General features: G+C 36.8%; 1 protein-coding gene across 11 annotated transcripts in view; it reads right to left on the bottom strand.

The window, feature by feature from the left end:
- Window positions 1-560: 560 nt before the first annotated feature.
- Window positions 561-13,357, bottom strand: part of HECTD1 (HECT domain E3 ubiquitin protein ligase 1) — a 61,605-nt gene continuing 48,808 nt past the window's right edge. For 10 of the 11 annotated variants that reach the window (XM_017820413.1, XM_017820423.1, XM_017820419.1 and 7 more), the window contains 15 exons: window positions 12,770-12,992; window positions 11,987-12,041; window positions 11,568-11,750; window positions 11,007-11,217; window positions 10,839-10,924; window positions 9,223-9,350; window positions 7,366-7,567; window positions 7,080-7,217; window positions 6,200-6,807; window positions 3,976-4,054; window positions 3,771-3,864; window positions 3,313-3,463; window positions 1,988-2,132; window positions 719-1,567; window positions 561-664 (listed from right to left, as the gene is read on the bottom strand). In XM_017820413.1, coding sequence (XP_017675902.1) covers window positions 1,430-1,567; window positions 1,988-2,132; window positions 3,313-3,463; window positions 3,771-3,864; window positions 3,976-4,054; window positions 6,200-6,807; window positions 7,080-7,217; window positions 7,366-7,567; window positions 9,223-9,350; window positions 10,839-10,924; window positions 11,007-11,217; window positions 11,568-11,750; window positions 11,987-12,041; window positions 12,770-12,992 — 2,441 coding nt within the window. In that variant the 3' untranslated portion in view covers window positions 561-664; window positions 719-1,429. The remainder of the gene's footprint in view (window positions 665-718; window positions 1,568-1,987; window positions 2,133-3,312; window positions 3,464-3,770; window positions 3,865-3,975; window positions 4,055-6,199; window positions 6,808-7,079; window positions 7,218-7,365; window positions 7,568-9,222; window positions 9,351-10,838; window positions 10,925-11,006; window positions 11,218-11,567; window positions 11,751-11,986; window positions 12,042-12,769; window positions 12,993-13,357) is intronic. The other variant, XM_017820420.1, reaches the window with a different exon arrangement.

The raw sequence follows: 13,357 nt of genomic DNA, 5'->3' as shown, positions 1-13,357 counted from the left end.
CATCTGGCATCAACCTGATCTATATGTGCAAAGGCAGAATCTTCTGGCAAGCCCTCCTTCAGCAGCGGCGCGAGAAAAGGTGGTTACCAAAGAGAACTGGCACAGAACAAAACTTACCACACAGATTCAACTATAATAGCCTTTCTTTTTTTCTGTTATCAAGTACTTAAATATCTTTAAGGACATATTGTCACTTTATCTTACTGCAATCCACTTTTTACCAATAAATACCACATGGTGAAACCAAGGCAGCCACTCCATCTCAGGTAAAGCTGAATCAGCTGTATCATCTGACCCAGATTTTATTCCAATGCAGTGAAGACCTATAACCTCAGGTCAACGGGTTCACTGCAGAGCACCAAAACCTGCCATATGCAGGGTTATCACTCCCAGGCTAGTTCTTAGAAAGTTGCATTGTCTAATTCTGAAAAGATTTGAACACAGCAATGAATTTGTGAGATCAGTAGTTCTTTTAAACCTTTAAAAAAGTATGGCACATTGTCCAGAACATGTATAAAGATTTAATAAGTACTAATTTAATAAGTATTCAGAGGAGACAGTTTTATATGTTGCAAACATTTTAATGATTACTTTTGAGCTTACACATTTGGGTGGTTTTTTTTAAACTTCAAACTGCAACAAGTTAAATATTATTTGTTAAATCCTCTCTACAGCTTGGAAATATAAATTTATTACTCAGCCATTTGCTGACTATAACTACAAAGAAAATACAACCAAAAGTAAAACTTGCTTTAAGTGTGCCTTGCACTAGGAACCAGTGTTTTTTAATAGCTTTATTGTTGAGCTGCACAAACACACTTAAGGATTTGATCTTTATAGCAGGGCATTTGAGAAATCAAAATATATTCCCACTTGAAAGAAAAAGAAGAAAAAAAATGGTTGTGCATGATTATATGCAAAAACCCACTAAAATACTCCAATAGTGCAGGCACCATTAAAAAAGAAAAGGCTGGAGATGCCCATTAACTCTAAGTTTTAAAGGAAACAAATTTCTGACCAGTTAGCTTAAAGCCAGCAAAACAGGGATCAGTGATGGCAACTGTAGTGTACAAGGTATTAAATGACAAACTTTACACAATACACTGTTAGAAATTTGTATCAGTGAACACTGAAAATCTGATGATCTGTTCTTTGGAACAGTCAAACAGAAACACCTTAATTTCCAGTTGTGCAAGCCCTTGAAGCATCACACAGTGTTCTGTGCCAATTTCTTGCTGGCTGTGTAGTTACAGGGATTTATTTTGTCATTAGCAGCTAACAAACATTCCACATGTTCCTAAAGCCTCACAGGTGAAAAAAGGCAAGTCTCGTCAGAGCACAGCGTGGAGATCATATTTTTTGCACACAAACACAAGAGGCTTCGCTAGTATCAAAAAACACTTCCATGTTCCATATTGTGGCCAGCAGCTCAGTTGAGATGGAAGCCTTTCTCCATGGTAGCAGCCAGCAGACGTTCTCTCATAATCTCCTCCGAAGAATACTCAGGCAACTTTAGGTAATGCACACATGTATTCACAGATGGATAACTTGCATCTGTAGCATCAACCTGAGGAAAAAAAAAGAATGTTTACTGCAGTTGTTTGCAGCACTCGATATGGAAGTTAAAAGTTGTAAAATCCTGTAATTTATGGCACTTACTGCATATGTAACACCAGTTGTCAAGAAACAGTAGCATCAGCAAAGCTACAGACCAACTTATAAATATGTTTGCTTTATCTGTACAATGACACTTTAAAAATAAATATATGAACTATATTTTATATATGAAATATATTAAATACATTAAATACAAAATATATATATAGGAAGTCAGAGAACAGATCTGAAGCAGAGGTTAGTACTGAAAGCTTAGCATAGTGCCATAAATTAACTGAAAATAAAATAAAAATCATCACTGTTAACATAGAAATGATTCCATTCAAAAGCCAAACCAGCTGGTTTAAAGGGTGACCTGAATAAGCCGTACCTTGCGTACAACAGTGAGCCGGGGATGTAGGTTGGCCAGTCCTCCTGGTGGGAGTGTTGAACAACCAGTGGTGAACTGGAGAAAAGCCTTCCTCTCATCCGAAGACATACCACACAAGACTCTCACAAATCGAAGGAATCCAGGGCTTAAAATAAATCAAAATAATCAGTTCTGGTAACATTACAAGAAAGCATGTGGGTTTTTTTAATTTCTCTTAAGACATTCAAATTACAACCTTTAGTCATGTTTAAGCAGACATCATAAGATTCTAGGGCCTGTTGAGTTTTAAGTTAAGAATAAAAAAAGCTTAAAATCTATAAAAATACTTCTTTAATCTCCTTGCTGAGTATTAGTATGACACAGAAGAACGTAGGTACATACTTATCTTGGAGTGTTATTTGGGTATCTTGCATATGAATGGGTAGAGAAGTAGATAGAGCTCAAACATTCTACGAGAAGAATCCAACTGCCTACAATCTTGAAGACTTTTTCTGTACCAGTACTACAGTATAAAGTCAATTTATATTTCATTTCATTTCTATCCTGTTTTAGACCCTTATGTGAAAAAAGTAGGAAAAATATAACAGACTACAATAGATGTTCAAGAAATCCTCTGCTGCTTTCATCCATACGAACCCAGGGAACGAGGGGAGAGGGTATGAAGAAAGCACAGCCTGCTGAAACACTCCCTCAGGTATAAGGCACTGTAATCTCAGCTACATCTTTGCATGCAGGGCAGGGTCAATGGAAGAATTGCTCCACACAATCTTAGACTGATTAGGATCCTTCAGCAGACTTACACTAACACAGTTCCAGAAGTGATTTGTGTGTTATTGCTACCAAACATGACAAGCAGCAAAAAACCCCCAAACCTAACAAACCCCAAAACACCAAGACCACATCCTGATAGACAACCACCAGTATACATTTGTCCCCTGCATAGTACACTTGAAGAGAAATAAGAAATAAGGCCAAGTAGCAATTGTACCCAACTGAAAAAAAAGTTATAACCACCTAACATGAGAATAAAAATTCTAAAATGCTATTTTTAATAGTCTGTATTAGTTAGCTGCCATTACATTTTCACTAGTTGTTCTCATTTTAATAATTTTCTTATTCTCTCTCATCACAAAACCACCAAGTACCTTCTAAACTATTTGTTGTAACATACATGGTTATTTCACGCCGTTTTAGACAACCACTTGCTCTTCAGGACCCACCAATCCCACCCAATTCGGCATCTTCATCTAAAGAATATTCTGCACATTTTGTCACTTAATGTTATATTTTAGCTAATACTTTAAAATCACTCAGAATATAAGTACCTATCTCTTGTATATCCCAGTTTGGGTTCAGTATAATTGATGATATCCTCAGCTGCCCAAGAAGGCGATTGATTTCCACAAAGAATCATCTGAACCTCTTCATGGCTGAAGGAACTCAGCTTCTCCATTGGAAAGACTCTGTTGAAGCCATCTTTAATTTGTACAAGATNTTATAAATATGAGTCCAAATAATGTTTATAAAATAATGTCAGCATTTCAACTGTATTTTAGTCAAACCAGAATCAACAGTTTCTTTATTAATGTAAATGGAACCTCTTCAAGATTAAAAATGGCATAACTAATGCCAAGGTATTCTGAAATTAGTATCTTACCTGTTGCATTCTTAATTAAAAAGTTTATTTTTGAAAGCCATTCGATGCCACCACTTTAAACCAACATACTCTAAACAGCAATTACTCCACCTAACTGCTTATATGTTCTGTTATATTTCAAATTACCTCTGAATGCCTCCATTTGTTTCTGTATACCAGTATGCATGCAGAAGTCAAACATGAGATCTACATACTCCTCTGCATTATCCATTGTTACAGTCTGGAAAGACAATAGATAAATACTGTAAGAATTCTCTGTGCATTAGAGTTACTGCTGAGACTATAAAAATGTAACTGCTCGTTAAATTGTAAAGGTAGGTAGTTTCCTTACCTCATCTTCACCACCTGGTTTGAGATCCACAGCTGTAAACCCATATACTTTGGATGAAGGGCAAAACTGAAAATTTAGACTTCAAAATACAAAGATAGTTAGCAAACAAAGCAAACAAGTCTGCTACTACTTTTGTAAATACACCAGATTTACAACATGCACCCCTTACACCCAAAAGTATCTCACTAGATTTGAAACTGCTGTTGGTGGATCATTTTGTACCACTGTTCATGTATATACAACAGTACAGAACTACAAGTAGTAATGGACTGCACAGATAATACAGGTTTCAAATGTATGGTATGCACATGCATATATTCACCCACCATTTATTTGGATTGGATAACCATTGAAAATGTCAGTTTGATATCCAGAAGCTATCAGCTTCAGAACTACTCAAACCATTTAATTCAGTTCACAAACTCAGAAAAGTCATTTCCATTAATTTCCAGCACTAACAGTTACAGAGCCACTTAACATATTAGGTATTTAGGGCCTTCAATGGTGCTACTTGCTTTCTCTCCATAACAAGCCCAGCTAAAGTCCACAAGACCTTTAAGGATATAAAGGTATTAGAAAGGAGGGCAATGAAGATGGTGAAGGGCGTAAAGGGGAAGCCATACAAGGAGTGGCTGAGGTCATTTGTCTGTTCAGCCTGGAACAGACTGAGGGGAGACCTCATTGCAGCCTACAACTTCCTCATGAAGGAGGGGCAGACACTGATCTCTCCTCTGTGGTGACCAGTTACAGGACCTGAGAGAACGGCCCGAAGTTGTGTCAGGGAGGTTTAGATTGGATATCAGAAAGAGGTTCTTCACCCAGAGGGTGGTTGGGCACTGGAACAGGCTCCCCGGGGCAGTGGTCACAGCACCAAGCCTGACAGAGTTCAAGAAGCATTTCAGTGATACTCTCAGGCACATAGTGTGACACTTGGGGCTGTCCTGTGCAGGATAATCCTTGTGGTTCCTTCCAGCTCAGGACAGGCTATGCTTCCAAGGCCATAAGCAATTACTGAACTCTGACAATATGCAATCCTTGTGGCACAACATTATTTTAACAAATAACTAAGAATATTAATGGTAGAAAAACTATTGTTGTTTCAAAGGAAATATTTAAGACTACATCCTGACATCAGGTTTACACAGGTATGAGCACTTTGTCTTTAACATTTGCTAAAAATTAATACATGCTTTAACATGGATTCAAATACTGCACAATGAACACAATCTGAAATGTCAATCTATCCTCTTTAAAAGTTCTCCAAAAAACTTGATAAATTTCAACAGTTATCAGAGCAAAGAAATTAGTGTATCACACTTTTTTCAAATGTCTTTAAAAGTATTTGTGTTCCTAGTCTGTCCTAGTTAGAACAACTGGGACCAGTTCATCACTGGATGGGTGTAACCCAAAACTGTGTATTCTATAGCCTTCCATGCCATTTCCCAGAAACTGTTATCAATAGACCATTTACACCATCTGCCCAGAGCAGCCTGACTCCTCAGGCCATAAACTGGGTTTTAAGAGGCCTGTGAGATAAGAGGATGCTCCTGTCCTCACACCCATTGTGGAACTCCCCACCCTGAGGGAGGTACTGGGCATTCCTGCCTGAACTGGAGGATATATAACCTTGGAGTCTTGGGACTTTTTTAACCACTCGTGGGATCCAGAGGAAGACTGCAGATCACCACTCTCAACCAGATTGCAACCACCACTTTTCAACCAGACTGCAATCACCACTCTCGACTGGACTGCAACAGCACTCTCACCAACAGGTTTTCCCCTCTCCTTTTACTTTGGACTCAGGGGGCCCAACAAACACCACTCTGTTCATGCCCCAAGGTGCTGGGTTATACATTTGAGTTTTGTGGGTTAAAACCAATTGTTTCTCTGTATGATCGTACTTATTGTATTATTTTATTAAACTGTTATTCTGACTTATCATCTCTCTTTTGAGTTGGGTTCACTTCCCCTGCCAGTTTACCTTTAAAGCAGCACGCAGTCCTACAACACTGCAGTGTAGCCACACTTTAATTTTAAAGAGTAGGAAACTGAGGAAGTGAGAAAATTCTCAAACCAAGGAAGAATATGGCTGCATCTCTAATGATTCCCCCTTGCAATGATGCTATTTAAAATTAAGAAATCTTCATTTTTCATTATATTTGTTGACTTTTGTCTCTAACACAACACAGTTTGTTTATCTATGAATAAATATGAAAACTCTTACCCCAAATCCTCTATGCTAAGAGGAGGACCCGAACCCGATGGATTCTTCAGCATTAATTCCTGTAGTTTTGTGTTCTTTTCATCTTCTGACAGATTTTTGTTGCTTAAAATTTGACGCCTTTTAATTGCAAGGTCCTTAATTTCTTTTAGAAACCTAGCTCTATGTGGATTTACTAATTCAAAGTCTTCCCATGTTAAAATTCCATTAAACCAGGCTGGAGGTTTAGGTTTTGGTGGATCAAGAATAAATTCTGACTTGGAGTCTTCTTCCAGACTTCCTACTGACAAGGAATCATGCCCTTCTTCTGTAGAAGCCTCCGACTGGCTTTCAGTACAGTGCAAGTCTCTGTCACCCCGTGATTCATATATCAACTTACTCATGTTACTTTTAATGTCCCCCATACACATGAGTTTAAAAAAAGGCTTAGAAATGGGTAAATCCACAAGTCTATTGTCCTGAATGCATTTAGCCAAGAAAATTCCAAGGAAATGAAAGAGTTTGGTTATTCTTTCAAGCTCATCGCTATCTTGTGGGAATGGTGCTGTGAACAGTCCACATGATCTCTGTACATAGTAGCCAGGCGGTTTCAATCCACCACCAATATCAACCTGATTTAACAGACAAAAAAAGCTAATATTATTAAATTCACCTTTAACAATGTATTTGCACAGTCTAAATTCTTATACTCTACTACTCTGTTAAAAAGAGAACAGGTAAAAAAACCAAGCTGTGGAGCAGAGTGGTCATTCTTACCATGATGACTAGCTTCTCTATGATCATGTGTTCTTTCTTCCTGGATATCTAGCTCATTTGTCTTCCCCCTCCCCCCTTTTTTTTTCTTAACACAAGCATCCAGTTTAATATACAAATTAAAATATACCTGACGAGACTCATCATCTGGAAAATCATCATCACAAAGCCAAGCTCCCAAGTCTGTCCTCTGAAATTCTGCTGCAACCAATGCATAAAATTCCAAGGTAGGACCCAGGCCTGTTCCTTCCTCCCCTAAAAACTCAACCTAGAAAAACATAAGGAATGTTCATAATAAAAGAAAATCCTAGTGAAATGTCCAGTGTTGGTTATAGAACAGGATATTCAATAAATATCCTGTCCAGTACTTTAGAAATAGCTATCTAACCTCGCTCTGCTAGGCAGATATGCTTTACCTCTAGAACAGATTTTCTGTCTGCATGAATCTGCATGACATTTTCTGCCCATTCCATCAAGGATTCACCTCGCGGAACTTTTACTCTTTCATGTTTGAGGCGCCCAACTCTGAATTCTCCTGGATCATCACGTCGCACTGTGCTTGTGGTCCTTGTCCGTTCAACAGTGGCTTCACGCCTGTTCTGCAGCCATACAATTGCTCTGGGAAAAAAACCAAACAAGCTGTTTAAAACTTTGATGCCCAGCAACATGAAAACTTGAAAGTAGTCACTAATAAAATATTACCTGTTAATTACTAATTAGCTCCTAATTTTTTTGAAGTATAAACTGAAGTATCTCAGAAATACCTGAAATGCCCCAATATGGGCTGCTTCATATTTTATAAAGTCAGAAAACTAGATAATTTTTAATATAAGCACCAGCTTCTGATGATAGCACCCATGAAAACAATACAATTATTGATCTTGAACTTTTAATCACAGATGCTCAAACCTGTTTAGAGACAAGTATTACACTATTCAGTATATACTGTAAGGCAGTTGCGCATCACCCCATTAATATTGACCAAGTTCTGCAGCAAGATTTATTTACTTACACACTCCTTAGAGCAACACAGAACCAACGGTCCAGTGCAATCATACATAAATAAACCCATATCAGTGAAGGAAGAACAGCTGCCTCTAACAGCAATACTTATATGAAGTCAAATTCTCAATTTCTTGCATGTATTGTCATCTATGTGGCAATAAACTATCTACCAAGCTACTGTCTGTTGGTTGTTTTGCAAATATGGTCAAATGTCACGATGGAGTGTACACACCCACAGTTCATACAGAATATGAGTTTTAAGAACTATTTCCAGTATTTTAAGAGCTCTTTACTTACAAAGTAAATAACACACAATGTTTCCTGAGGGATCTCTTTAAAACACAATTTTTCTAAAATATTACCTTTTTTCAAAACAAAACAAAAAAACCCCCCAACACACGTGGTCCATTTTTCTGGACCATTTTTCTGTAAAAGTTAAACTTTTACACAATAAAAAGATTTAAACTGATGTCTTGCAAGATAATACCTTTTATTCTCCTTTTTCTTTCTTTTTAAATGCCTCATTTTATAGTCTTTATGAGGCATTTCTACTGTGAATTAGACAACAGTAATTTCTGCAATTCTCTCTCTACACCTTGGTTTGGAAAACAAACAAGCAAAACCAGCCAAGAAAACCCTCAAAAACTAATTCTTTTTTCTCATTAGATAAAGATATACCAGCAAAAAGGTTTACACTGCCTATATACTCTCAAGGTAATCACTGCTGTAATCAAAATATTAAGGATTCCGAGTTAATGAACTCTAGAGCATACCCTTAAATGTTTTGAAGTCTGATTTTATTACAGTTTCATTGTGCAGCTAGTAACTTTCAAAATAGCATCTTTTTGTTAGATTTTTTCTGGTTTTTTAAGACTTCAGTGAATTAAAAATAAATAAACCAAAACAATCATAAAACAATTGCAGGAACTATAAAAGGATTTGTGATTTGGTGTATGTTTTAAAAAACTATTTAATTTATATGATTTGCAGAATGTTTTCTATTTTGTTTTTCAGTCCTTTATGCAATGAACTGCAACCCAGTCAAATTACTGCCTGATAGGATAACCTAGCTAGAAGTACACTAGCAAGTCTTCAGCTAAAGTTAAAAAATGAAATTTCTCGTCTTTCTAAACTTTTCCATCTTCTTCCTTCTAGCATCCAAAATGCTTCACATTTGGCAAGCAAAATCTGTCTCATTAGGATAAGGTCCTTCTGCAAATCAGCAATTTATTAAAAGGAAGCTGTCTTACTTTTTTTTTTTTTTTTACCTTGATGCTCCAAATGCTGTGCATGTGAAGTACAACTGTCTTGTTTCAAATGGAATTAAGAAAGGACACTTGCTTGTTAGTTGCTCACACCAGTCTGGCAAAGCTCCACTTGCTAGTGCCAAGGGTTCCTGTAGTTTAATGCAGAGGGGGAAAAAAACAATAATGTTTTTAATATTAGACTCAGGTGGTCCCAACAAGTTTGTAACTAACTACACAGACACCCAATACACCCAAAGTACAGAGTTTTCGTCTGTGCTTAAGTTTCTTCCTTACCAACTGCTATCAACATGGAAACTACACGAGGAATGGTTGAGGTCACTTGGTCTGTTCAGCCTGGAGAAGCAGAGACTGAGGGGAGACATCATTGCAATCTACAACATCCCCACGAAGGGAAGCAGAGAGGCAGGTACTGACCAGTGAAGGGAGTCAACAGGAAACAGCATGAAGCTGAGTGGGGGTGATTTAGGTTGGATATTAGGAGAGAGAGTTTTTCACCCAGAGGGTGGTTGGGCACCAGAACAGGCTCCCCAGACAAGTGATCACCGCACCAAGCCTGACAGAGTTCAAGAAGAGTTTGGACAACACTCTCAGGCACACCATGTGAATCTTGGGGTATCTTGCACAGGGCCAGGATCAATGATCCTGATGGGTCTCTTCCAACTTGGCATATTCAGTGTTCTGTGATTCTACAATTCTAAGTTTATAAAGTTTCTAGGACTCAAGGGTGCTTTGACATACACACTGAAAGCTGTAGTAAATCTGGGGGTATGTACTACTCAAAACACTGGGGAAATCTAAGGATCCAATTACCTAGAGAGAATTACTCCTGAGTTTTGCCCAAAAGTGATTAGATACTACCTTCTCGATACCAGAAGACACAAAAGAAACTTGGTGGTAGTAAAGGTGATCCCCATTGACATATTACTATAGTCCCTTCTAAAATAAAGAAGGCTACAGAAATTATTACTACAAGGATGTTCAGGGTGCCTGAACAATCTATAAAAGAAGACAAAAACCTGAACTTTTTTTAAACAAAAAATTAGGGCAACTTAACTGTAATTAAAAAAACCCAAACCTCAAAAACCACACAAGGGTTAAGTCAAGAATTTTCTTCAAATCTTTGTTAAAGAAAACATAGTTCTTTGGAAGAACTACACCTAAAAATTTCCTTTTTAATGTATCTAACTGACCTGGTACCAATAAGATGTTTTCTAGATGCTATTTTTGAAAGCTTTGTGTAGAATATATACACCATAAAATGTCTGTGAACCCTAACATAAGCAGTTGCCTTTTGTACATTATCATCAGGCAGACATACACACACTACGGTTGCAACATCAATGGCTGGTACAGAAAAAAATTATTATTCATAAGCAAAATATAATCAAGAAAAAAAGTTTTGTATGAAAAAGAACTGTATGTTTTCATTCAGACTAGTCTATTCTTACATAATTTACTCATCCAAACTATAAAGAAGAAAATATGTATGAAATAATTCAAAAATCAAAATGGCAAAAAACCTATTAATTTCAAACAGTCAAAATAAGGAAGAAAATAATAAAGGCTTAAAAACAATATGACACATACACATTGTGCATAATACATTAATGTAATACCTCAATCTGTTGCAGAATCTTTGTAGTAATTTTTTTGCTTGTGAATTCATCTGGTGGAAAGTTAAACTGAGGATGCTCATCTCCTTCTAAAAATAATCAAGAGAAAATTTTTCCTTTATTTTGTTTTCATTAAAATATTTCAGAAGCTCTGCAAAATAACTAACTTACCTTCCTGAGAAGTTCGTGCTGTGTAAGGGTCACTGGCAACTATATACAAAATTCTAAGTAATTGCAGAACATCTTCTACTCCACAGGAGTTCTGTCCGCTGCCAGCTTTGGCCTGAGGTTGTTCTTTTGCCAAACTAAGGATATCAGAATTTTGAAGAGTAGAAATGGCTCCTTGACTTAATCCAGATTTTGATCCATGTTCACAAAAATCCTGTGAAAAAAAGAATTGTTAACAATGAAAACTGCGTGTGTTGCTTTCTTTAGGACTGTGAACTCTAAGTTGATTTAAAAAAAATCAAAATGGTTACTGTGTTCAAACTTAACACAGTCAAGTTGTGCATGGTGCAAATCATGATTCAAATGCATTTCAACACAACTACGTTTAACAGAAGACATTAAAATAAAAAGGCCAAGAGCAGCAAAACCTAAACTTGATATTGGCTTTTGAACATTCAGCTTCCCTACCTATGTCATAGCTCTCCCTCCACAAGAATCTTTAAAGCTGCAAAACAAAGCACACAGCCATTCATAATAAAAAAAAGTTTGGATGCAGACATATACCTTGTATGCAGCTATGAGCTGGGAACAATTTCTGTTTTTCCTAATACTTTTATTAGTGCCGGTTAATTTCCAGTGGCGCAGGAAAGCTGAGTCTGCATTCTTCTGCAGGTAGGTTATCAAGTCATTCTTTGGTAATTCATCAGTGCCAAGGTACTGCTCCACATGCTCTACTGACCAGCAACCCTACAACAGGAACCACCAAATGTTGGTTCTTCCTGATTGTAAAGTCTTGAAGATTTCACATGCATTATATAATTTTTTTAAAGGAGCATGCATTTACAAATATACTCACGCATATCCTTTAAGTAATTGAAGACAGTTAGTTTTTTTTAATGTAGCATTTCAAAAACTGCAATAGGATTTCTTTTGCTTTTGTTAGAACCACAGAACATAAACAAAGGCACAGAGATAGGTCTTACCATTTTTCCACTTTCTTTCTCTTTATCAGAATCCTTCATTTCTCTGTACATGATTCTAGATATCAAAACAATGAGTTAATATTTCATACTCATAGCACATCCTCTAAATTATGAAGTCATACATTGACCTGTTAGACATCAGTGACATTTAGATAATATGATGTAAATCGGCAACAGCAGCCGCTCTCTGCTGCACAGAACATCTGGGATGTTCTTAATAAGTTCTTAAGCTCTATTTTCATGATGTTGATATTTAGCTTGCAAAGTATTTAATTTATGCTTCCTTAAGTGAGGTTTGAGTAGTCAAACAACCTTCACTGTGCACATTTCCCAAACCAACTTTAGCTTTTTCACTACACATGCACCACCTCTTTGAAATTTTTAAGACCTACGGTAGCTTACTGTGCATTAGGAGATATGCATATTTACAACTGTTTCTCATGCTTTTTAACTAGAAACTTATCTTTTCTCTAGGACTGTAACCCCCATGGGATTTTTCCAAGCAGGTCCCTGAACAGACAAAATTCGTTTTTCCTTGGTCAATGCTTGACTTTTGGAATATTAACAAATCACAGTTGAGCATTAGAGGTTATGAGGTTTTTTTGTTTTGCAGGCACAGTAGTAGTTTTAAAACGAGTAAGAACATACTGACAACCACAAAAAACCCACCTAATTCTAATATTGCTTCTTACAGAGGAGGAAAAAAAAATTAACATTGTTTTGCATCCATTTCCTAATCAGTCACAGTGTTCTCTACACAGAATAATAAACTAGTGAGCTTACGTGTAGGTTGGCTCCCAAATACGCCTAAGTTTGTCAGATTTCACACTGCCATTACAGGAAAGCTGTAACAATTTCTGTACATAGTAAAAGATGGTAGATCGAAAGTTTGTTAGAGGCAGTTCTACTTCTCGAGTTGTTCCAAGACCTGAAACTTTCAAGGTAAGTGCTAAACGTGGTGAAGGCATGCACTCAACCTCTTCCAAGAGTTCTGAATGAGGTGTACCTGCGTGTGAAAAATCATTTGAGAAGCCATTAATACAAAATATATAACGCATTGCAAGTTGGCTGCAACAGCAATAAAGTGGCACAATAACAAAGTGTAAAGACTTTCACGTCAAAGAGATGATACTGAGTTTTAACTACAGACTATATCTAAGGGCTATAATCAGAGCACTTTTTCATGTGAGTAAAGCTAACTGGAATTTTTGAAATCCCTATTGATCCTTACATCTTGTTATCATCTCCTTTCATATTATCACAGCATGTGCTTTATTCTTTTCACACACAGTATCTTCCTTTCAGTTCTTCAAAATCAACAGCAGTTCATTTCCACATACACTAAAGCCTGTTTATTCCTTTCTGTTATGC

This window comes from Lepidothrix coronata, unplaced genomic scaffold (assembly GCF_001604755.1).
Source record: "Lepidothrix coronata isolate B3197 unplaced genomic scaffold, Lepidothrix_coronata-1.0 Scaffold83, whole genome shotgun sequence".
Taxonomy (NCBI): Eukaryota; Metazoa; Chordata; class Aves; order Passeriformes; family Pipridae; genus Lepidothrix; species Lepidothrix coronata.
Note: the sequence above shows the minus strand (reverse complement) of the source record. Positions and strands in the feature narration are given on the sequence as shown.